Source organism: Halichoeres trimaculatus, unplaced genomic scaffold (assembly GCF_033239565.1).
Source record: "Halichoeres trimaculatus isolate MK-OKI-2021-1 unplaced genomic scaffold, fHalTri1.1 fHalTri1_scaffold_1, whole genome shotgun sequence".
Classification (NCBI taxonomy): domain Eukaryota; kingdom Metazoa; phylum Chordata; class Actinopteri; order Labriformes; family Labridae; genus Halichoeres; species Halichoeres trimaculatus.
The window spans coordinates 22,701,938-22,726,536 of record NW_027437179.1 but is presented as its reverse complement, the minus strand read 5'-3'; the positions used below and the strand labels follow the sequence as shown (position 1 = coordinate 22,726,536).

General features: G+C 37.9%; 3 protein-coding genes and 1 pseudogene across 4 annotated transcripts; 1 reads left to right on the top strand and 3 right to left on the bottom strand.

Moving 5' to 3' along the window:
• Positions 1-222: 222 nt before the first annotated feature.
• Positions 223-4,217, bottom strand: LOC141788158 (neuritin-A-like). The gene is made up of 3 exons (XM_074667013.1): positions 3,858-4,217; positions 3,075-3,228; positions 223-2,338 (listed from the first exon to the last, which is right to left on the bottom strand). Exons 1-3 carry the CDS (start codon positions 3,907-3,909, stop codon positions 2,113-2,115), a joined length of 432 nt encoding a protein of 143 aa, XP_074523114.1. The 5' UTR covers positions 3,910-4,217; the 3' UTR covers positions 223-2,112.
• A 706-nt stretch (positions 4,218-4,923) lies between these two features.
• On the bottom strand, positions 4,924-10,584 carry LOC141792198 (translocon-associated protein subunit alpha-like). The gene is made up of 9 exons (XM_074673053.1): positions 10,430-10,584; positions 9,444-9,565; positions 9,265-9,358; positions 9,048-9,175; positions 8,413-8,547; positions 8,164-8,240; positions 7,033-7,111; positions 5,925-6,018; positions 4,924-5,793 (listed from the first exon to the last, which is right to left on the bottom strand). Exons 1-9 carry the CDS (start codon positions 10,497-10,499, stop codon positions 5,729-5,731), a joined length of 864 nt encoding a protein of 287 aa, XP_074529154.1. The 5' UTR covers positions 10,500-10,584; the 3' UTR covers positions 4,924-5,728.
• Positions 10,585-14,866: 4,282 nt separating this feature from the next.
• On the top strand, positions 14,867-18,808 carry LOC141797852 (signaling threshold-regulating transmembrane adapter 1-like). Of its 2 annotated transcripts, none has more exons than XM_074679547.1 (6): positions 14,867-14,989; positions 17,654-17,764; positions 17,854-17,887; positions 18,013-18,071; positions 18,147-18,202; positions 18,418-18,808. In XM_074679547.1, exons 1-6 carry the CDS (start codon positions 14,953-14,955, stop codon positions 18,664-18,666), a joined length of 546 nt encoding a protein of 181 aa, XP_074535648.1. In that variant the 5' UTR covers positions 14,867-14,952; the 3' UTR covers positions 18,667-18,808. The 2 variants fall into 2 exon arrangements, with proteins under 2 accessions (XP_074535648.1, XP_074535640.1); XM_074679539.1 differs by having other exon boundaries at positions 17,851-17,887.
• Positions 18,809-23,008: 4,200 nt separating this feature from the next.
• Positions 23,009-24,442, bottom strand: LOC141789341 (ammonium transporter Rh type B pseudogene; annotated as a pseudogene).
• Between the last annotated feature and the right edge of the window lie 157 nt (positions 24,443-24,599).

Sequence of the window (24,599 nt, the reverse complement as noted above, 5' to 3'; positions counted from 1 at the left end):
ATAAGGAATAGGGCCACTTTTTTTAAATCGAAGGTATGGCCAGTATAAAAAACAGATTTTTTAAATTCTGATTTATTTTTCAAAATTATGAGATTTTATTAATAAATCTGATCTTTTCTAACAAATTCTCAAGATGTTAATCTCTTAAATATTTTGTTGTTTTTTTTACAGGCCAAACCTCATATTTCTTTATTTCCAGTGGCCATAACCCTCTTCTCTAGGAACCTATTTTGTTTAGCATCTTATTCATGTTTTTTTTGGCCAACTGGACAAACATTTTTATTGAAACCAAGCTCTTATTATGTATTGCAGTGACTACTATTTCTGTTGTTGTTCAACATTAACTTATTCACAGACATATTGTTGATTTTTGTATTGAAATTCTTTGTGAGAGAATCAAAGAATCAAGATATGATTATTCTGGAGACCTTCAATATATTTCAGGCTGTATGATTATACTGATTGTCAGTGAAAGTCTAAACTCTGTATGACATCCTGTCTCTACTCGTAGTAAGTTTTTTTACCAGGTGGAATAGAAATGGAACATTCACAAAAGATTTTCTTTTTCACAACAAAGTTATCAGGTCAAGGTTTTATCAGGCAGAGAACTGAGCCCAAGTGTGGGGCTCTTTGGGAGAGTGGAAGCTGTGGAGGTGATCATGTAATCTGTGGTAAATGTTGTTTTTTTGGTGTCTTTATAGCAGCCGTGCAACATCAACCACAGTGGGCTGAAGTGCTGAGGAGGGAGAGGGATTAATTTTGTACAGGTAGCTTGATTGTCACTTACACAAACATTTACGAGACTTTGAAACAGATTAAAGAGACATTTTACTGCTTTTCATGTCTGAAATTTAATGTAACCCTTAATGAAGTCTGTCAGATTCATGTCTAGTTCTGTTTAGTTTGGTCCTTACAATAATCAATAATCTTAATTTTTTTTTTTTTGAAGTTTTGAAAAGTCTAAAAGTTCACATAAGCTGAAATATTGCTTGTTTTGATAAAATGCTCCCCTAAACATTTCCCTAATATGGTGTTAGCTAACAACATGATAGCTTAGCTGTACTCTAGTAAGCCAACTGGAGATTAAAATGTATTGTTTTTGTGTCTTACACGCTGTAGCTCTTGAAAGAAACACCAAACCTGCTTTGGGCAGTAGATGTGACAGTTGATACCACTATCATGTCAGAATAATAAACACTAATGTCAGGAGCTTTGCTTTATTTAGCTTAGCTTATCTTAGTGAAAAGCAGTAAAAAGACAGACAGTTAGCTTTTTAGCCTAGCTTTGCTCAAAGTTGATAAAATCTGTATACTATGACTTTATCTGAGCCCAAAAGACTAAACTTTAGTCATTAGTTTTCTGACTTGAGGCTTAAAAGGGGTAACATTTCTTAACAAGAAGAAGCCTAATTAGCTCAAAGCTAAGCTAACAAACTGATGACACTGAGTTATTAGTCTAGTTAGTGTAAAGACATGATAGTGGTATAAATATTCACAGATACGTCAAATAAAAACATGTTGAACACTTTGTTTACCTGTCATGAAACCATATAATACAAAATACAGGGAAATGACACAATTCATGAACACCTGACAGTCCCAGCATGTGAGGAGAACAAGAACAACTTTACACGGTTTCAACTTGGATTTGAAGATTGAGAAGTGATAATGTTAATGAATACTCATAGCATGGCTCTTACATTAGATTGCATTAGATAACGCAGTTGTTAATGATATTGTGTCCGCTCCTTGTTTGCTTATAACACAGAGCCACAGGTGTCATACCATGGTTTGATCAGACTCTGCTCACATGTCATCAGAAATCTCTCTATTACTGTCAGCATTTGCTTTTGTCAGGCCTAAAAGTTGGAGGAAATTTGATACTCTCATCTACGCTCTCATTTCCTAGACATGTGGGAGTATCAAGCTTAAGCATTTGAGAAGATATCAAACATTATTCATGACAGCAAATTTTGGTTGGCTCACCACAAACCTGCGTGGCTCTGTGTTAAAGAAAACCTCATGAACACATTTGTTCCATTAAATCCTTGGCTTTAAGTTTGAAGAGACTGAACCCAGTGGAATATAAACCCACTACTCCCTCTCACCTCATCTATACAGAAGACCCAGTCATGATTAGCATGCCTATCAGGGGCAGGATGAGGGCACTCAGGGGTGATTGTATGCTGGGAGAGGAGCTTGGGCTGCACAGGTCAAACAGACTCCCCTGGAAGCGCATCTTCCTGGAGTCTTGCCTTAGCGTCTCCCAGATGGAGCTGACTTCCTGCTGACAGTCGGACAGCGCCGTGAGGGCACATGTGTGGAAAGCTTCCCAGTGGCTGTGGCAAACAGAGGATCATCGGATCAATGCTGCATCTGCTGTTACACACTGAAGTTCAGCCAGTCAGACGTGCACTGGCTGCCATTGATCAATTCAGCTGCCAAAGATCTATCACTCAGATGGCTCCAGGAAAGTCAAACTGAGCTTTAATTACCATGGCAACTGCATTGGATAGTGAAACAATATCACAGATGATATTGCAAGTGTGCAGCCTTCCACCAGAATGTGTAAATCTTTGTCTTCAATATACCAAGCCAGGGTTGTGGGGTGCGTGCAGTAACAATGACAAAAAGCGTCCCTGGAATTTCATTACTGCTGCAGCAAAGTCATAAATTATTTAGTACAATGGCTCAGTGTCTCCGCACCATTCATTTCACAGTTCCCCCTCAGAGATTTTGGCATCTGCTCTTTTTTTCCTCCAGTATTTTGTCAGGAGATGAATTTTTCATGCTGTCTGTCAAAATTATTGGACTCAATCATGCACTATTTGATAAAGCTCAAATTAAGGTACAGTGCTACAGATCAGCAAATTTTGCTTTGGGCTTTATTCTACCCCATCATGGCCAGTTTGTCTCTCAGCTCTATATTTATCCTCTCTGGTCAAGTTCAGCAGTGTTTGGTCCAAGTGCAAAGAGACTCCACCAGGCACGTCTCATTTGCACAAATAGATTCTCCACACACACATACACACCTTCTACTCTCACACCTACCCTCTCACATGAGGTTATTCTTACCTGCACACTGCTGCCACTCCCCTCTCACTGGTCACGTTCTCCTGATAGTTGTCCATGCTCTCTCCAAGCTCCAGCACACAGTCAGAGAAGTCCTTATAAATGTTCTCACACCTCACATCTGCAGGGTCTCCTGATACCATCAGTGACAGGAATACTGAAAAACACACACATGTACATACCCTTGAGGACTGACCCATATAATACACCTGATGTTTCATTTTATGGTATTAACTTATAAGCACAAGCGAGATGAAGAAAGTTGATGATCTACAAACTTGGCTTCCGACAGACATCAGTGGGTGTAGGATGTAGAGCAGATGTTCCCATGGGGAACAGTCCTGACTGCTGCAGCCAATACAATCCTTCCACATGGGGTGCAGCTCTCCGGTCAGAGCCACTTGCAATTTTAATGGCAAAACATGCCATAACACAATATTCTGTAAACGGGCAGCTCATGAAAGCTGGTTATGGCACTAAATAACAGCAAAAGTGACATCTCTAAAAATCATTTCAGTTTGTGGTTTCAGTTTTGCACACAAGCTCATATATTAAGTATAGAGACCCTGTATGTATTGTGCAGGGGTGTACTACAAGCTGCTGGCCACGGCACAGCATCTCTCATAACCATCATGCATCACCGATGGAGATAGATAAATATGACAACCTAAGCAGTGGCATTTAAGATGCAGGAAGGATAAAAATGTACGGCAGTTTCTTCCACCAAAGCATCCAAAGTGGCTCGTAGCCTAAACAAAACCCACAGAGGAGCTCGAGGTGTCTTACCCAAGGCAAACGCAAGAATCCCTCCGATCTTCGTCGACATGAAAAATCCCATATCATCCCATTTCAAGCCAAGCGGAGGGCGCGGGATGCTGCCGAGGCGCGCAGGAATCGGAAGCAAATCGGCGCTGAGTCACACGGAGCTGATTAGCTGCCCATTATTCATCTCTGTCGATGTGTATCAGTGATTAAGAGCAGATAAACACTCGGTCCGTGTGTATGTGTGTGGATGGAGTTTTTTCCTGCTCCGGCCGACTGCTGACGTTACCTGCCCCCCGGCGCGCGCGCTGAGCTCATCTTCCCCCCTCAGCACCGGACAGCTCTCACCTCCCTGAAGAGGAAGCACCGCGCAGCCATCCTGCAACACTCACGCAACGCAAAGGGGTGTATATGTGACTTCGGATGCACATTTCAAATCATCATGGTTGTGTTTCGCTGAGCATGACCTTACTACTGTCCAACTTTGAGTCTCATCACAGTGCAGAGAGTGTGTGCAGGAGATTATTTCTCGCAACTATTTCAGTTATTCCCCAGAATTATTCATGTTCTATGGATTATGGGGAATCAGCAGGCTTCTTTATAGTTAACTTGTCTTGTAAGTAAAATAAATTTCAGCAATTGATTATTTAAATTTAATTTAAATTATATCTAATTTAAGATTTGGAAAATGATTCACTGCATGAAAAAGACAAAGGAAAACCATAAACTGTATTAAGGGATAAAAGAGTATAAATAAGGTTAAAATTGACTCCCTGCTTAATTGAAAGTATTTCTTATAAATATTTTCCAGTATTTTCCACAGGAGCTCAGATGGGGTAATAGTTGATCTTACTCTATGGTTCACATCCACAGGATTGTTCATGCATTCCTAAACAAAAACTTTGTAAGAACTGTAAGACTCCTGGGATTATCGCTTTTGAATAAACATAATAAAAAATAACAGTTAAGCACGGTCTATGTTTGGGTGTTTGTTTCTGTCCAAAACCAACAAATAAAAACTTTATAATAATGATTTTGAAATAGATTCTAAAAGTGCAAATAACTGGAAGCATGCATACATTTTTCACCCTTTTATTGTTTCTCAAATGTGTTTAATCACAAACAATTGCAATTCAAATAAACTGCATCGCTGGCAACTATGTGCCTGAACTTGTGCCTGAACACTGAGCCTCGTAACAACAGTCAGAAGATGTAGAGATTTTCTGACCTACTGAAAACCCACATAGAATACTGAATAAATGTTTGTTGTATTTGCAGCTGCCATCCTTCCACCAAGAAACAACATTAAAGACACGAACAAAGTTTGGGCAGAATGTGACTGGCTGTTAGAACAAGGCAGAACCCATTCAGACCTTTCAAAACAACTTTTTGTTTTCTTTTCTTGGTGCTTAATCTTTGCTGGGCTTTACAAATAACGTTAAACAAGGCACGATGGTGTTTAAAGGACAGCTGGAAGGAGGATTCATCTCATTTAACAAATTACAAAATAAAAGAAATAGTTTCAATATGTAATATTTAAAAGAACTTTGTACCACAATCCCTTATTTGTCCATTACAAATTATAACTTTTTGGCTGATGAGCTTTTCAAACAGACTCACACTGATTAAAAAAAAAAAGTGTCTCTTAAACTGAGCTTTGGTTCAGTCCCGTTAGTGTCTAAATGCTGAGGCTCTGATGGGCTCAACATGCCGTCTTGTCGCTGTGCCAGTTGAGGAGCAAAGATTCAAACAAAACACTTGAAACACTTTGCTCAGAACAGAAACTGGATCCCAGAAATGTTGGTCCTTTGGAGATGTTAATCAGGTTAGCGGGGTGAGGAAATGAGCGTTGGAAGCCTGATGAACAGCATGGTGATGGATGGAAAAGGCTGTTTTCATTGATCGGCTCCTGCTGCCCTGTTGGTTCGTTTTCGTGGAGACGATTTAGGGGAGGCCTTGTCTGCAAAACATAATGCAAAAGATCAGATAAATTTTAACCCATTTTCATTAAAAAAAACAGTAATATGAGAAAAAGATAATCTCTTAAAGATCAGGTCAAGCTGTTGTTAAAAACTCTAAAAATGAACATACTCATGACATTCAGAGTCTCCTGAGGAATCCAGCTGATGTCCACATCATGTATTCCACTGGTGCCCTTCTCTATTTTCACTGGAAGTCTCTTTTTCTGGAAGAAAATTACAAAAGACATTTTGAAATATTTCAACAGTATTTGTGTGGTCAAACATGCTGTGAAGAGGAATTTTTTTAACTGGACTGCAGCGCCACCTTTTGGCTCAGAGTCTTGTGCACACTGTTGCAAAGACGTAATTTTTAACAAGGTGTGGGGTTTTTTGTAAATGAATGGAGATTGTATCAGAACAATTTTTTTGTTCACGACAACTTATAACCAGATACCATACCAGGAGGTGAGGTATTTATCAACAGTTACATAGCACAGTTGTTTGAAATGTGACAACAAGCAAATGCACTGCTGGCAGCCTGGCGCTCTGATGTATCCGTAAGCTTACATGACAACAAGCAAACTGTTGGTACAGTAGTTTAGTAGCGTCTCGAGTTTAAAAAGACCATTGCAGTATAACTGCTGCATGTGGGTTGGAAAAAACGTCACCACAGACACTTTAGCCTGTGTTTTAGCCATTACTAATGGCTAATTAAAGCTAGAAGCTCATGTTTTAGCCTTAGCTTGTGGTCTATCACTCTTCTGTTTTGCTTTCTTCTGCTCTTCTGTCCTTTTTCTGAGTGACAGTCAAGCTCCAGTGACCGCCATCACTACTAAATCAATCGAAGAAATCGTTTTCAGCAAAGAAACACGCAGATCTCTCTTCTCACTATTAAACTTTGTTAGCTGGTGTGGTGTTTTCACAGAGACTTTGATGAGTCATAATTCAATCCACTCCTTCTGGACCTGATCCGGAAGCTAAGAAGTAGCATTTTAAAATAATATTTATTGGTGCTGATAATCACATTTTGGAGAGTGGATGTGACCATTATACAGACTGGAAGGGAGGTATATACTTAATAGATGTTATTAAATTAACTATCATCATAACAATCAAAAAAGAAAAAAAGAAAAAAAAAGTTTAAGTTGTTTAGACAATTTAAAAACTCCTCTGGTAGGGTTTTGCCGGTGCAAAGGGAAAAGTGAAACCCAAAAAGCTTAAAGAGGACAAACACATACCGTTCTTGTCTCCAGAACCTGATACATCCCAAACAGCATCAGGGCCACCAGCCCAACCAAGAAGACGTACATGAACATTCTGAGGAAGGGAAAAACATCTTCTGTTAAAATGTTAACTGAAAACGGAAAAGGAGTACCACTGTTACTATGTTAAGTATGCTACATGCAATGAGTTGGAAAAGGCTTCTGGGTAGCTCAAGATGCATTTGAAAACTTGATTTGCAGTGGAGACTATTTTCCTGACACAATACAGAAGCCATCTGTATTCCAAATATTTTTTTCTGTAAGAGAAAAAAAAAAACTGAAAAACTTGCAGCAACCAAGCTAGTTGAAGATAAAGAGAATATATATTTTCTATAAAGTTTACCTGAGATTATCTGCTACATTATCTTCTCAGTTCACATGTTTCAGGATGGAAAAAGATTTTACTCCTTGACTAATTGTTGGTGACAGAATCTGTATCTCACACCAGCAGCAGAATTATGACAACTGATCTCTTTGAGCCAATTTCACACCTCTTTTTACAGGTTTCTACATGTTCTGCTATCAACTGGGAGAACTGCTATTGTGAAATCTCACTTATTGAGCTTATTGTAGCCAGAAGGGACGTGGCAAGTAAGTAATAAGAGAATGAAATTATTTGGTTTATACATAATTTACATCAAACTGGCCTTTTTTCTCCCTGGCCTTTGAAGTACAGTAGCCGGCGATTGTTTTATTTATTTTTATTAATTTTATTTTGCTTCTTCTGTGTTTCTATTCATTTTAATTTGTTTTATGTCTTTTATATTGCTCCTTGTCCTTGACAAATTCATTTTACTTATGTTTTATGTCTATTCCTTTATCTTGTATCTTATTCACTCTCTTGTACAGCACTTTGTTTTAACTATGGTTGTTTTTTAAAGTGCTTAACAAATAAAGTTGGATTGGATTGGATTGGAAACTGAGATGAAAACATTGATACAGAGTACCTGCTATACTTCACTGATGCCAAAAGTTTGTTTTGTGCAAAAACTTGCACGATTGATTTTGCAGTAAAATGCAACAAAGGAGCAGTATCATTGCCCTCATTTTACCCACAGGTGTCTACATTAAAAGACAGTATTAGAAGGCAGCAGAAGGAAACCTTACGTTTCACCGTCCAGTCCCTCTTCACGCTCGATGATGGTGACAGTCTGGTTGTAAATGGCTGTCTGGAACACACTACCCTGAGACACAAATGGGCAACACATGGTCAAACATGGTGTTAACATAACTAAGTATTTATCAAATATTATCTTGAGAGATTGGTAAGACAGTAACTATTCCTTATGTACATATCAACCATCAGCTGATTGATTGTCTTATTATTTCCATTTAGAAATAATAAGAATATTTTACCTCTGAGTCAAGATAGTTGAGGAGGATGACCAGGCCGAATGGACGACCTGCCATTGGCTGGGCTGGGATGAAGGAGTACTCAAAGGAGGCCTGAGCCTCAGGCTTGACTATTGTGTTCAGAGGCAAAGCTGTGAACTAAACAAAACAGACACCATTAAAAAAATAGTACACACATGACATAAAAAATGAAATCTTTTGATTTTTAGTCTATGTCTGATGAAAACTGGATTCTCGTTAGTCAGTTACAACAAAGTCCAGTCTCTTGTCTATGTATAACAAACACTTGCCACAAATGGCAGAGTCCTGCTGCTGACTCAGTGCTTATGTGGATTATACTCTGGAGGAGTGTATCAAATCAATAAGCAGAGAGAAGACTAGTATTAGTACGGTCAGTCTACTGCGGTCAAAAAAAGAAAGAAAAAAATAGAAAAAAAGAGAGAAGGACAAGAGGGAATCAAAACCCATAGAGAGAGAAGAGTGAAATTATAAAGAATTAGTGGAGCCCCAGCAAGGTGAGACAAATTGTTCATTAACCTCTCAGTCTCAGGGTTTTTTTGTGGGTTTATAAGCAATGACTGATAAAGTTAAAATGTGGATCACCAAATATGAAGGTTTCCATTTCAGATCAAACTCACATTCTGAATGTAGAACTGGAAGTCTTGAGGGTAGCGGAAAGAGGCCTCCAATGACTGAACTGTGAGATCCTGACTTCCCTTGTTGGTGAAACCCACCAGAAATCTCACAATTTCATTGGCAGGAAACTCTGGATGTGTTACAGAAGAAAATAATGATTATATTTAAGAAATCAAGATATATTAAAACTAAACATCCATAAAACTTATTGAAACCGACCTTCTCCCGTCATGAAGATGATGGTGGTGTCAGCATCAGGGTGAGACGTCAACTGTTTATCAGATTCTTCATCAGCGTCTTCTTCGTCTCCTTCCTGAGAAAGAACACCCCGCTGTATTGTAATTTGACGTCTGCATGTCAATCAGTGTTTTCTTAAGTGTTGTGTGACTAAAACATACTGTGGGTTGCATCTGATCTTCCTCGACAAGGACCTCTTCCTCATCATCTTCTTCTTCATCCACTGCAGCGTCGGTGTCTTCGATGACATCCTCAGCAGAGTCAGACTGTGCCGAGACTTGACCTGAAGGGACACAGGACAAAACAATATAAGTATCATTTATCAGCTCTATTTTTCTTGACACAAGAGTCAATGTTTTGATACAATAAAATATTGCACTGACTGATATTGAACTGTTATTATCTTTCATAAGACAGTTTTCAGTACATGAAAACTTTTTCAACATACTGGCTTCTTACCACTATATAGTATATCAATGTACAAGCAACTGCTGGAGCATTTTAGTGGGTATTTTCATTTCTACAAGCTTTCACTATCGCGGGAATGTAATTTAAACATTATTAGGTTGACGTGTTTTCTTCTTCACAGTGACACGTTTTCAACTTTGCAGTGTATTTCCCAAATGCACAAACAATACTTTAAATTAACATGAACAAAACGGTAAAATGAACCATTTGAAGGTAGTGGGGCTCACTCCCATGAGTGTGTCGGCGGTAAATATGAGAGAAAAACACAACGTACCATCTTATCTATGGTGACGTGTCCCAGCCTAAGTTGGCTTCAACTTCATCCATTACGATTTACATTTTCTTAACACCAAATGTATAGCTCTAGCAATGATATTTTACTTCATTTTAAAGTATAAGTTCATCGTTTTTTTCATCTTACAACGGTAGCTCCAGGCGGGCTCAACAGTTTTCATTCATTTACAAGTTACAGCAAGGTTATGAGCTTTTCTTAAAACTCCGAATAACACAGTTTCAAAGAGTCCATATGTTCATAAACGGTTTTGTTGACTCAAACTGACGGTGCAGCTTTGTGACTGTGCCACGTCAATAATTTGGTCTGTGTGTAAAAACTTTTCGACAGTTACAGGAATCAGAGGACGACCAACGGCTTTTCAAACAAAGCAAGATTTAAACTTACCGACGGATATCAAGCAACAGGGAAAGGCGAGGAGGAAAAGCAGCAACAATTTCGGTGTAAAACGGAACATTTTGGCAGAGTGTAAGGCTTGAGTTAGTAACACATCAGCGTTCAGGAGAGGAGAGGATAGTGGAGGAGCAGGGGCGGAGGAAGAGGAAGAACACCCGCCCATTTGTGGGCATGTCTGGGGGAGGTGAAGGAGGTCCAAATGTTTTAAAGCTCCAGTAGGTATAACTGACAAGGGAAAACTGCTGTTGAGCTGGAAAGAGCGGCTGTTTACCAAACCGCCTACTACACACTATATTTGAATGTAGTGTGTAGTAGGTGCTGCTGCATACAACCAAATGCTTTTGAATGTAGTATGTAATATGACTGCTCTGTTGGGTGTGTTTTGCAGTGTGCTGTGCTGGTTTAAGTTTCAGGAAGTATAGCTGATATGGAAGAGCTTCCCTATATTTAATCCATATATGGTTTGAAAAAAGTTAATAAGTGATTATTGACTTTAATGACATTGTAGAGGTAAACAGTTGATGGGTATCACTTCTTGTACAACTTGAAGTGACAAAATTTACAGGTGTTTCTCTGCGAGCACTTCGCATCTATGTCACAAACTGTCCAACATTAGTGTTGTGGTCTTAAAGTGGTACTGGTAACTAATTCCAGTAGGTGGCAGTAATGGACCTAAAACTGAGTGTAAGCTGCAACAAACAGAAGAAGATGATGAACAGTTTAAGTGTTGTGCAATATGGGAAACAGAATTTGAGGTAAACCAGGCCAACTTCTGAGAAGTTTTCCAAAACCAGAAGGACATCCAGGTATTTATGGCACACTGCAGTTTTTTGTTCTTTTCACAAACTATATTTTTGCCAATCAACAGGCATTGCAACAGTACAATAGGGAGTTGGAAAACAAACAGCCGATTGTCACTTAAGCTCATGCTTCTCCCTTTTGAGGTGAAAGAAGTAGCGGTCTATTTAATTCGCATGTCATTCCTTATTTTATTTTTAACTCTAGTAAGATCAATCTGTTTCTCAAAGATGGATCAGGACAAGTCAGAATTCCAATTTCTGACAAAACATCTTTTAATTTCAACCTACAAACATCACATGAGCTTTAGCCTAAAAAGAGGGCAAAAGAAGAACATTTGAAAATTAATAGAAATCCCAAAATCGCAGACAAATTACCTTGATCAAAATTTACAAGAGGTGTATGTAAGATTTAGGAAAACAGACGTCAAATGCATAGTGTTTTCACGTGACATCATCAACTCAGAAGTCGGCCATGTTGGAGGCACTTTCAAAACATAATGAAATTGAGCTTGGTGAAAAGGATTTTTTGTGGTACAAAATGGTGAATTATTACCATGTCTTAGCTGCACTAATCAGTCGGCACTGAGAAAAACTACTGTAAAATACATTTAACTACCAAAAATTATTGCAAATTGGGGTGAAGAGTGCAAACAATTGTCTAAAAAAAAACAGAGGAGACTGTAGCGAGCCAAGCTCCATCAGGATTTCCAAGGCAATATTCTGGACAATGTTTAAGTATTTTCACAGCATTTTTAGTCCCAGGCACTCATGCCGAACCCTGATGCTACTGAGGCAGAATGTTTCAGCAACCTTCCTGTCTTATGCCACTGTACTAACAGTTTCTGCTTCAAGGGTGTTCACTGGAGCCATCAATGTATTTAAATAAAACCACTTGTTATGTGGCCAGAAAGAGAAGAATTGCAAAAAAAAACAACAACAACAACAACAAAAAAAAAACATACCAATGCAATTCAGAAAACATTTTGGGAATAAATGTGCTGTTTTAAATTGATTGTTTTGAGGTTTTATAGATTATTCCTCTGATTTTAGAGCCTGATTTAAAAAAAATGGTCCTCATACAAACAAATTCCTGATTGTATTACGACACAGGGCACAGTCCCATGCATTTCAAGTGCATGGAGTGGGTAGTATTGGGCTTGAAGTTAAAATGAGGCAGTTAACAGTATCCAAATAGGACATGAGGGCAGAATCGCCGGTTGGCAGTGTCTGTGAAGTTAATAATGTGGACTCATGAGTCTCTGCTGCTTATTAGCCATAGTTTCTCACTGTTTCTCAAAAATCCTTTTTAATCTATCTCTTTCTATTCAATATTTACATTTGTGTATCTCCAATATGGCTGTGCATTTGGGTTACTACCCAAATAGTGGTGTCAGTGCAAACAGGTTCCTTGAATGAGATGCACATCAGTCTACTTACAGTTTTTGACTCAGTTATCACAGTGTAAGTATTTTTTTAGTGCATTATAGATGTATTTTAAGAGCATTTCAAGTGAACAAAGGCTGCAGTGCAGCACATATTGGCTTTTACATTGTCGATGCATTCTCTCTATTAAAAATATCCTTTTTCTGTGCTTTGAATACTATTTGCAATTACAACAAGTATTTAACCTCCACAACATAAATACTTACTGGATGAAAAAAAACACACACACACAACGGAACACAACCAAATACAATCTAAAGCTTCACAGACGGTTGGTTTTGATGTATTGGAAATTTGATTGAGGACACTACATGAACACACCTGATGCACAACTAGGGCATCAAAGTTTATTTTGTCCCCTGTGGTTATTGAGACCGCATTGATCATTTTACCACAAGTGAAAGTACTAGTAGCTACAATGTGGCAAAAAGAGCCTATGTTGAATTGAAGTTTTAAAGTCACACTGTGGGGCCTACTTTGGCATCTCAAATACTTTTTTCTTCTATTAAATATTCATAAAGAAAAAAGCATTTCAATAATCAGTTCAATCATTCAATCAGTTCCAGACTGTATCATGACATGATGTGAAAGCAGACATGTCCCAAACCAGCAGCAGCCTGCAGACCTTTCAGGACAACACTCAACTGGTGATGATGAGACAGACTCGGGAATTTCTAGTGGCAAGTATATACTTTGAGTGAGAATATTTCATAGGTCTGCACTCACATTACAGAATCCATATGGGACAACTTTGAGGAATTATATGCGGAAAAGCAGCTGATAAACACACAAGTTTGGTAAATAGTCACATCCTTTTGTATGCCTGATCTTTTTTTCAGTATGTGGATGCAGTACTTATTAAACAGAAGTGGGATGGTAAAATAACAATCTTCAACAACCTCAGGAAGTGAAACCAATCCCCCTAAATGAGCACTATTTTTAGAGTTATCAACACAGATTGACTGACTTTCAGCTTGCAAGATACGGTTGATTCAGAAGATTCAACCCTGATGAACTAACTTGGCAGACTGAATGCCTTAAAGCATATGTGTTTAATTGAAATATTTGGGCCATATCTAGCCTGGTACATGCTGTGTAACTGAGTGTGAGACAGGTACACATACAGATTATGAGTAGCTTGAAGATAATGTCATTTTCTGGTTTTGTAAAACCTGCAGTGAGTCCCGTGGAAGAAGGAAAAAGTTGCCACTTATCAGTGAAGTCTGGCATGCATAACCCCATTTAGTATGTGTTGTGTCCTCATACATTCATCAAACATAACTAAAAAGTCAAAGACACAAATTGGGTTTGTCTTGGGCATTAATGTTTAACACTTTAAAGGTGAAGAGATGCAGAAACACAAGGCTGCACTTACAGAAAAGTTGATCAGAAACATAGATTTTATGAGAAAGAAAGAGGTTTAACTGTGGGTTGTCTAATATTGTCCTCTCCAAAAAACAACAACATCAAACAAACAGGAAAAGACTTAAGATTGCTAATAAACACAGTTCGGTTATGTGGTATCACTTGTAAAACCTGCCCTTTTTAATCCTAAAAGTTTCATTGTTGCTGACAAAACATTAAGTTCGCAGCTGGAACTCAGCTGATACCACCTTGATAAAAGTAAAGTAAATCAGCGTCATTCTAATCAGTCAAGAGAAAGCATTTCAGATATGATGGGATTTTTTTTCCACACTCACTGTGAGGACACATTAGTGTGACTTTATTTACTGAGACCTGTGACTACTGAGATTGCATTGTAAGTATTCACATCCTTTTTCTGTGTCACTGGGTAAAACCGTTTCCTTTAATATTAAGGGTGTACTTTTATAAAAACGTTTTCTTTTAAGATGGAATGAGAATACCTCATGCTGTAGCGCATCAAAATAATTATCATGCTTCAGATATTTGTTCTTAGACCAGTTTTTGCTCTATCAAAGATACTTTAAACAGTTCCCTGTGGGATCCAGTGTATTAAAACATGCTGTGGAGGACTGGTGAATGGTAGTTTTCTGCACCAATATTGCTTCAGTTTGTCAACGAGGTTCATACTCCTTCTTTCTTTGTTGTTACTCTCAGTCTTAAAAAAAGTTTGTGGTTTTCTGCAAAAGCACACATCCTGTTAGGTGTTAGCAGGTCTTTAAAAAAACAACCTTTCCCTAACTCGCATCACATAGCGTGGGCATACACATGCAACATGCTGTGCTCTAGTATTTTGTACTGAAAGTTTACAGAGCGAGCAAAGGAATCTTTGGTTAGACCTTTATTGACATGGAGAACAATGCCAGTGAGACCCACAATGAAAAGGGTAAGTTTTGCTGCAGATGTAGAGATTTTTAATCTAAATGTGAGTTGTTACTGGATTGTTCCTGATGTGACAGGAAGTTTTTGACATTTGGTTCACAGCGATCAACCTTGCTTTGTTTTTACAATTAAGAACAACTCCTTAATCATGAGCTGCAAGTAGAAGTTTTATGTTGGCTAGAGACGAAATGGAGATGAATGATCCCAGCTTGTGGTAGAGAAAAAGGGGCTGTGGTGTCTAAAGGATGCTACGTTAGTACTGTAATACATAGTGCTGAGGCTGAGGCTTCATCATTTCATTGATGGACAAACAGTAGGATTTTCACTTTGCTTAACATAACGCAAGCTTTGTAGAAATTCAACTCTAAGCAACAACATATGAGTTTGTGTCATTCATACGGTTGTGATAAGAGATTGATAACCTCTTTTCTTTTGAACTTGATCAGTCATTATGTTTGCCACTGAAGGTAAGTGTTGATTAATCAACAATAATGACAAACAAGAGAAAAGTATTAATTTTATGTCCAGCTTCAACTATCTATCCAAAACTGCAGTTTGGACATCCAGGGCCCATTCATTGCAATTCTAGCATCTGTTAGCTGCAGAATCTGTTTGTTGTAATGTTTAACAACATTTAGTAAATGCTAAGCAGAAATACCATGCTTTTAAAACTGTGAGGTGAAATGCATGGATGAGTGACACAACACAGCTGTGTTAGTTTATACATTCAGTTTGTACGCTTTAAGGACCGACTGAATTTAAAGGGATAGCTCTGTGGATGCAAAGGGTTGATCCTGAACCATTCTAAATACTTCCATATAGTCAATATCTGATTATTATGTTTGCATTCAGTGACCACCTTCAGAACTGTATGGCAGAAAAAATATAAATCCAGAAATTGTAACTACCAAAGTGAGAACTCTTGTGATGCCATAATGATGGCTTTGTTTGTTTCTCAAACTTTCTGATGACACTGCATCAAAATGGTAACTGTCAGTGAAGCATACGCAGAGGTCTGTTTGACATTTGTGTGTTTTAAAGGTGTAACTTCTTGAATGAGACCTGTCACTCATGTGTTTTGACAGTCTGATGAGGTTACCAACCAACGAGCACAATGTGAATGTGACCAATACTCATTTTGAACAGCTATCTTATGATATGATAATGTCTTAATGATACGCAGGATACAGCTTATGATACTTCTGAGATGCTGTCCCTATTGGTAGATCACAAAATCAAAGTAGAGATGATTACCTTTAACTTCTTCCTTAACAGAAACCTTTGTTTATGCTCAAAACTAAAACCAGAACTGTAAGTTTCTGTCCTCTGCATTTCATTTATAAATAAATCAGTTGGTTTAGCTGGTTCATAAAACTCCAAATATAAACACAACTGAATAGTTTTACAGATTTCAAATGCCCCATTTAGCTAAATAAATGGAACTATATGTTAAATATCACAGGTAACAGATCATTTTTCATTTAACATTGTGAGGTGTAAAACTTTGAGCCCAGTGATCATACATTTTGACCTCTTTAATTTCATAAGCAGCTCAAGTGTCTAAGTGGTCTTTAGTTGACTGGTCTCATTTAAGTTTCATACATGTTTTGTGAGGGAGGAAACATCCAACATGCTTTGCTGATGTTGCATCAACAGCCTTCTGCACTCTGCAAATGTAAAACCACAAGTTGCATTGCAAACAACTGAATAGATCCACAGAAAAAAAGATGACTAGATAAACATCTTGTTTTGGGACAAACTGCTAAACAGGTTTTTGTACTTTGCTTGTTCTTTTCAACGTCTGCTGGAAGACTTTAAGTGTAACTTTTCTTCTTGTTGACAAAGACCTCAAATCACATAAAATCCTCTCTCAAATCACATACCTCTGTACTTACACTTACTATTTTGAGTGCATAAGTGCATTCACACTGACAGTGTAGAAAATTGTAATGCACTTTGATTTTTTCTGCTGATTCACTCAAACGGTCAAAAAGTTGAGCACTGGACACTTGTAACCCTCAATGGTTGCCATCAAGAGGCTTAAACAGATCAAGTGTACTTACAGAAGTATCCAATTTGAGACACAATCAATATATTAATACTAAGCCCCCTTGATTAATATTGAGTTGCATTCATTGAGTTGCCGTATCTGAAATCACCTGATCCTGTCACTCTCTGATGATCCCAGTAACAGCAGTCAGTCCTTGTCTTCAATGAAAGACTAAAATAGAAGGTCTGTTAAACAGCAGGAAGGTACCCCAACCACTGTGGCTCAGGGTTTAAAAGACACACAACCTGTGTATACAGTTTCCTAACTGACCAGCAAAAAACCCTTAATCACTTAAAACAAGTGAGGCTGTATGAAATAATTCATGCTTTATCATTTTTGCTGTTTAGCATTTCCACTGCCTCTATGTATGAACTGGACTCTGTAAAGTCTACTTCTGCTGCAGATACTAAAACTAATTTTATCCTATGAAGTGGCACTGTGGTGAAGTGGTTACCCATGAAACCTCACTGCGTGGGTGACTTACACTTCCTATTAGACCTCTGACTTATGTCTTTCAGAGAGTATTTAGCAATTCATAATGAATGCAAAATATTTCAGTGAGGTGACTTAAATATTTGATGATTCATGATAATACACAGCTCCTCTCCCTTTCTCTAGCCTGGGACTTTTTCTGCCAGAACCATCACTTACTGTCCTGGACCATCACCGTTTTGCTGCTCCTCTCACTGTTTTTGAATTTTTATTGCTGTGTGTCAAAATTTTGCTCAGGTAATTAAGTCTTTCTAATATAGAACAACATTAAAATAAATAAAAATACATATATCTGTAGATTAATAAACTGATCAATTTGTCAGCAGGAAAATGGTCACGCCAACAACGGAAGAGACAAAGGTAAGATACATTTATCTGCTGTTTGCATAACAAGGAAAGCTAATACCATCTGTCATTTTTTCATTTTTTAAAAGTTATTTATAAAGCAAAATTTAAACATTTTCCCCTTTGACAAATTATGGAAGGGGCCCCAGGCACATGGAAGAAAATCCCATTTATGGAAACCTTGGCTACATGGAGACAAGTGAGCACTTTTTGTTGACACCAGATTGTATCATTGTGTTGTCATCTGCTTATGGTGTGATTTCATTTTCTACAGGCACAGCTTCCTTCACTGATAATGCTACTCTACAAAGAGTCACTTCTGACTCACAGGTAAGGCTGTTAGCTTGGGTAAAATCATTACATGCATCGTTAACAGTCTCCAGTTCATGACCATGTGTAACCTGATGAATTACATAAAGGTAGGACATAAAACTTTGTGGTATTGGTTTTGTCTAAAGAATTTGCTACAGATTAACCTAAAATTGGTCCTGTACAGATAGTGCGGTTCAAGATGTTATATAACTGTTTTCTGTATCTCCTGCCAGTCCAAATCTCAGGACTGCTATGCCAACTTAACCCTGAAGCCTGCCAGGCAGCAGCCTGGCTGCAGCTCGTCTCAGCTCCAGTTCTCAGACGAGAGTCTACTGGAGGAGCCACTGGAGTCGGAGAAAGAGGATGAACCGTGTACAGACACTGTCTCTACTTTGTCTGATCTGTATGCTTCTGTGCAGACTCAGCGCACCAAAACCATCCAACCTGCGGACAGCGGGGAGGAATATGCCAACCATCTCTGAGAGGAGCACGACTGCTGATGCAGTGATGCCAAAAATATATTTTTGTCAATTTGACACAGTGCCACAAGATGGCACTGTTCAATCATTGTAACAAATTCACAACCATTATTGTTTTTCCCAAATATGGCATCGTTAAATGCATTGAACCACACTCTGTTTTGTACCTGATACTTAAATTTGGACTCTGTGCCTACCTGTCTCTCAGGTAATAATTAAAAAAGTGTTTTCATACCTGTATTTAGAACAACTGCTATGATTAATAAAATCCTACCGGAGTTCATTTATTGTGTTACCCTCACTAAAATGACCCCTACAGAGCGTTTGATTCACTTCAGACAAGTTTCATTCCCACAACATTTTCTTATAAACAAACATTCTGCTTTGAATAATGATGAAGTTTCTACCAGCAAAAAGTTTATTTTCAAGTTTTCTGAGCAGACCTAAACTTAATTTCTGAAAATTCTGTCTTCAGTATACCTAAATTTTAAATGAGCACAGAGACTTTCTTCCCTCTAGTGTATGATTACAAAAAAAAGGTATCAAAGAGTCAAACTCTTCACATGCAGTCAACCTAAAATCCCACATCCAAGTGAAGTAACCAGAAGCACCTCTTTAAAGATCTTCAATGTAACTATCAAAAAAAATGCTAACTCTGTTGCTTAGAAGGGAAGTTGTTGTGACACAGGCAACATACTCTGCTGTAAAAAAGGGAACCTTTCATTTAAAAAAACTTACTTTTAAAGTTTTTTTAATTTAACAACCCGACTTGTTTGTTTTCACACTGTTTTAATGCATCTTAGTCGTTTCTTTAACACTTGAAATCTAATCAAAATCTTTCTATTGGACTTCCTGTAAGACAGGTCACTTGGTCTACTCTTCTATTACATAACATTATTTATGGTGGAAGGGATAACAGCTAAGTAAGCGTTAATCAGTGTGGGAGATAATAAGCTTTTATTATGATTGATGGTTATATGCTGGACACCTGTGAGATTGTCCTTGAACAGAAAACAATAATTTACATGGGGAGGAATATGCCCTCTATTAGTTCAGTTCATTTGAAGCATGTAGCGTTTTTAATGAAAAAAATATTTAAGAGCCAGTGCTGGAAACATCTTAATTTTGATATTAACCCCATCATCCATCAATAATAAGACTAATGTAACTTTTAATAGATCATTAGGGAAATCTTAGACTTACTTATTTGGCGGTATCACTCATCATTTTCAAGACAGAGTTGGATGCTAAGGTAGGTGATGTGTTATTAAATCACTGTGGTTCAGTCTGAATTATTTTATTATTAATTTCTTGTCTTATCCTGTAAAAAAAAGTCTTTATTTATCTCACTGTTTTCACACAGCAGCCATAAACGAGTTCAAACTTAAATACTGTTTTAACCTTAACCAGTTGTCTCTGAATAAAGTTCTAATGTTTCAAAATATCAACCTCTTAAATGAAAAAATATTAAACACAATGTTGAGTAAATTTTGCAACATCATTGTCCTAGTAAGGCAACAGCTCACACTAGCATAATATCTGCTTATTGGTGGCATAGTACTGAATAAATGTGCTTTTCCCTGTTTTGATATCACACAAGAAAAGAGAAAAAACATCGTAACTAGCTCATGCTTTATGAGCCAGTACATTTGCCCAAGGTTTTGCACAGTTCTTCATTGTTAAAGAAAGGTTGAAAAAATTACTAGGTCGGTATAACATACAGTGCTCAACAAATGTTAGGCCACCACTGCCCTAAGTTTTATCATATTAGATTTAATATTTTATTACCAAATCACTTCTGATTCTTTTAGTGGTTATACCACCATTATGTTCAAGCTCTTTAACCAAAATTATATACTTAATGCTAAAACAATTCTATTGTTATTTGTGAAATTTCAATTGTACTGTTTCACAAAAGAAAAAGAAGAAGAGGAAGAGGAAGAAGAACATGATGATGATGATGAAGAAGAAGAAGAAGAAGAAGAAGAAGAAGAAGAAGAAGAAGAAGAAGAAGTAGAAGAAGAAGAAGAAGAAGAAGAAGAAGAATAAACAACATGTTTGTGTTTTTGAATAGATGAATTACAGAATTTACTTTCATTCCTGAGCAAAAATGTGTTTGAGTGGTTGCATGTTATTTTTGATTTATTTTTGACTTCTCAGAGAAATACAGTTTTCTGGTTCAAACTTTTAATATAAAAACATAAAACCAGTTTCAAACTTTTCACCCCTGAAATGTAAAGAACTCATTGAGAAAGAAGCACTTCACAATGCCGGACATTTTTCCCTAGTAAATATGGCAAGTGGTCTAATAAATTTGTCATGCACTGTACATCCCAAAATACGGAAGCACCATATTCATAGCAACTCCTCCAGCATGGTTTCCAGATGGCATCGCCACAGAAATTTACAAAACTTTGACTTGATACTGGTTCATTATCTTCATAAATTTCCACCCCAGGATAAACAGTAATAACTTTGGTTGTTCCCTTGCCTTAAATTCAGCTTTATTGAAGTTTAGAGTTAAAGTTTTTTATTTTTTAATCATTATTTCATGTTTGCCAGTATTTTTGGTTTACCTGAAAATCTAGTCAAATAACTGTAAGTATTAACTTTATTTAGTTCTTTGTCATTTCATTTTAAGTAGGGAATGTCCCAGAGATAACGTGCTCTTTGAAACACACTGATGATTTTATCCCACTTTCACTTATCATACAGACCAGTGCAGCTATTTATCATGGGTCAAATTTCAAGGTTATCAGGACCACAAGTGGCTGATGTTCTTTGATAAATCTGATGATAAAAATTCAGAGCAGCCATCCAATGTCCCATTACCCATTGAAAACTTGTTGTCATTGTATTAACAGAGGATGAAGCTTTTGTGGAACAGGATGATCAAGCAACACGCTATTAGCATTTTGACTCAATCACCTAAAATGTGCACATACTACTGAGATGAATTCTCTCCCCTATTTCCCATGATTAGATAAGACACTTTGAAGTTATCACTAAATAGAAAAACTATGTGGCGACAATTTTTTTTAACCTTTGCACTAACAACAAGCCTTTGAATAGAAGCTATCAACATCCTGACTTAACAACTGAGCATTGATTATCCATGATCACTGTCATATCACTATGAACCCTTTCTGAAGGTAAAAGTGATTAATATTTAATCAATATCTTTAAATTAATCAAAACTTTTCTAACTAAATAGAAATAAATGTCTCTAACGATGAATGAAGTGATGGATAAAATTACAGCACAAAAACAGAAACAGTGGAGTAGGACCTTACATTTGGGTGATCACCAGTTGGCGAGCACTATTGTTGATGCTTATTGTTTTACACCCCTTTGTTATCACAGTACAGGAGTGACTGAATCACTTTGGATTGATACCAAAGAAATCTTGGGTCCATCTCATGGAAAACTTTGATAGATGATCTGATTCAAAGTCTTGTTGGCTTACACGAGACAACATCTCACCGATTATGTAAAACTAGTTGAAAGGGTGATGAAGCTGTAGGTGAGATAGAAAAAACCTGTGCTCTCACACACGGTCTAACATCACACCAAAAAAACAATTAAAATATACAACTTGAAAAATCTGTTAACTTTTTAAAATGTATCTTTTTTATTTTCAAATCATATTGCACTTGCTTCTGAACACCACTGAGTGTTAAATTTAATTGATCTAAATGAGTTGAGAGGCACTTCAAAAAATCTTGCTGGGCGATGAAGCCTACAGTGTTTCAGATAATATATTGTTGTGCTCTTTACTTTCCATGAGGTGATTATTAAGCAGTCCATACTATATCCTTTCTTTTTTTTTTAGCATGTGCAAATTTTGTTATTCTCTTTGAATTCTCCTCTGTCTGCTTATCATATTTGTTGTATGTGTTGACAACAAAAAAACTGTACTCATTCAACAGTAGAAGTCAAAGGACAGTTCAGACATATTTGCTGAGAAGGTTATGAAAGTTACTGTTAGTAATAAATGTAGGAAAAGATTAAAGACAAAGTAATAACAAGTTTTATTCTTCAAGTTTATTTAAAATATTATTCTTAAAACACAATATCTTACACTACATCACATATCTACAGTACTTCTAAGTGCCATGTTTGACACTTAAACACCCATCATCATAAAGATACAAACATGAACAACAAACAGCATTTTTTAATGTTTGGCATATAATAAGTTTACCCCATTTACACTTCAATTCTCAAACAGAGATAATAATCAATCCCACGTTTATAAAACTAACTGTGAAACAAACCAAATGTATTAAAAAGAAATGACTTTAAACATCTGTCCCTGTACACTGCCTAGTTATGGTGTCAAGACTCATTTTTCTTTCTCATTGTTTTTTTCATCACAGTTCAAAGAGACCTTGACATCATCTAATCTCTCAAAGTCAGCAGGTACATCAAAGAAAAGTTCATCATCAAAGCAGTCCTCATCAGATGGAGACGCCATGAAGGACAGGTTCATGACCAAGCCTGTGATCAGCCCGCCAATGGTAGAAGCTGCAATGGTGGAGAAGATAGCTGCCAATTGGTAGAGCGCTTGTTCCTGTGCTGTGCGACCCAGACCTGGTTTTAACCCTGGGATAAGCGACTGCAGCTCCAGCAGCTTTGGATCCCCTTCAGGTGGAGCACGATGGGAGAAGATCTGGTACATGCTTGGCCCATAGGTTTCCTCTGTGGCCATGAGGATTGCGCAGATCCCCGCAGTGGAGGATATGAGTCCAGTTAGCCCATGGAGGTTGTGAATGCCACACTGGTCTTGGATCTTCAGGCGTCGGGCCATGAAAGGGGTGAGGTACCTGTATCCAAAAAAACAGGCAGTGCAGCCCATGATGCCCAAAGCGTATGCTGCTGCAGGGGAAATCATCATGTCCACAGAAGCTCCAACTGTCACACCACCTGCTAGAGTCACATTCTGAATATCAGCCATGGTGAGCTTGCCCTTCTTGTTGAACACTGCGGAAAGGGCAAAGGCGGTCATAGTGGATGAGCTGAGACCAATAAAAGTGTGGAGAATGGCCCTGTGTTGGTCATCACCCTTTATGGTCAAAGCAGAGTTGAATGAAGGCCAGAACACCCAAAGAAACAGGGTCCCCAATACACAGAGAATGTCAGAGTGATAACTGGTGACCTCTTTAGGGTGGCCCTTGTTCAGGCTAGGGCGATACAGCACAAATGTAGCCCCTAGTCCAAAGTAGCAGGCAAACAGATGAATAAGAATAGAACCCCCTGCATCATTTATCCTGATGTACTTCAACACGGCCCACTCAGTCACAGCAAAGATTGGGACCTCCAGCAAGGCCATGACTAAGAGCTGAATGGGACTAGTCTTCCCGATCACAGCTCCAAAAGAGATAAGGACCACAGCACATGCAAACTCTGCATTCAAAAGATTGATGACTCCCAGGTGGATTTTGCCGTCGCTGTAAAACTGGAAGAAGCCTTGCATCAGGATGGCCCACTGGATTGAAAATGTAGCAGTGAGAAAGTTGAAAACCATCCCGCTGAAGCCGTAGAATCTAAAGAAGGCCAGCAAGCAGCCAAATCCAACGAAGATCATCACCTGCACATCTGCGAAGTAGGGATAGTCTCGATACAGAGAGTTTTCCATTGGGTCTGTTGCGTTGTTTTGAAGCTTAGCGTTTGCATTGTCATCATAAGTTACAAACGCAGCATAAAGAGCTAGGATGGCAACCTCCAGCACTAGCACAAGCACCGGCAGGCGCACCTTCAGACTTGTAGATGCACTCATGATGACTGCAGCTCACAGTTGTTCCCCTTGCTTTAACATTACCCCCTTTTATACCTCCGTTTTATCAGATAAGAGCTGCTAACGGCATTAGGTAAGGAGCATAACTCCACACAGGACAGTGTTATTTAACACCTCAGCAAATAAGTGAGGACTGTAC

What these genes read in the sequence shown, in the direction of transcription:
- LOC141788158 (XM_074667013.1), bottom strand. Translation starts at nt 3,909, where the DNA reads ATGGGATTTTTCATGTCGACGAAGATCGGAGGGATTCTTGCGTTTGCC. An exon ending in GATTCTTGCGTTTGCCTTGG is followed by an intron (nt 3,229 to 3,857) that starts GTAAGACACCTC and finishes TGTGTTTTTCAG; the next exon opens with TATTCCTGTCACTGATGGTA. An exon ending in GGAGTGGCAGCAGTGTGCAG is followed by an intron (nt 2,339 to 3,074) that starts GTAAGAATAACC and finishes TGTTTGCCACAG; the next exon opens with CCACTGGGAAGCTTTCCACA.
- LOC141797852 (XM_074679539.1), top strand. Translation starts at nt 14,953, where the DNA reads ATGGAGAACAATGCCAGTGAGACCCACAATGAAAAGG. An exon ending in TGAGACCCACAATGAAAAGG is followed by an intron (nt 14,990 to 17,653) that starts GTAAGTTTTGCT and finishes CCCTTTCTCTAG; the next exon opens with CCTGGGACTTTTTCTGCCAG. An exon ending in GAGTCACTTCTGACTCACAG is followed by an intron (nt 18,203 to 18,417) that starts GTAAGGCTGTTA and finishes ATCTCCTGCCAG; the next exon opens with TCCAAATCTCAGGACTGCTA.
- LOC141792198 (XM_074673053.1), bottom strand. Translation starts at nt 10,499, where the DNA reads ATGTTCCGTTTTACACCGAAATTGTTGCTGCTTTTCCTCCTCGCCTTT. An exon ending in CTGTTGCTTGATATCCGTCG is followed by an intron (nt 9,566 to 10,429) that starts GTAAGTTTAAAT and finishes GTGTCCCTTCAG; the next exon opens with GTCAAGTCTCGGCACAGTCT. An exon ending in GGAGACTCTGAATGTCATGA is followed by an intron (nt 5,794 to 5,924) that starts GTATGTTCATTT and finishes TATGTTTTGCAG; the next exon opens with ACAAGGCCTCCCCTAAATCG.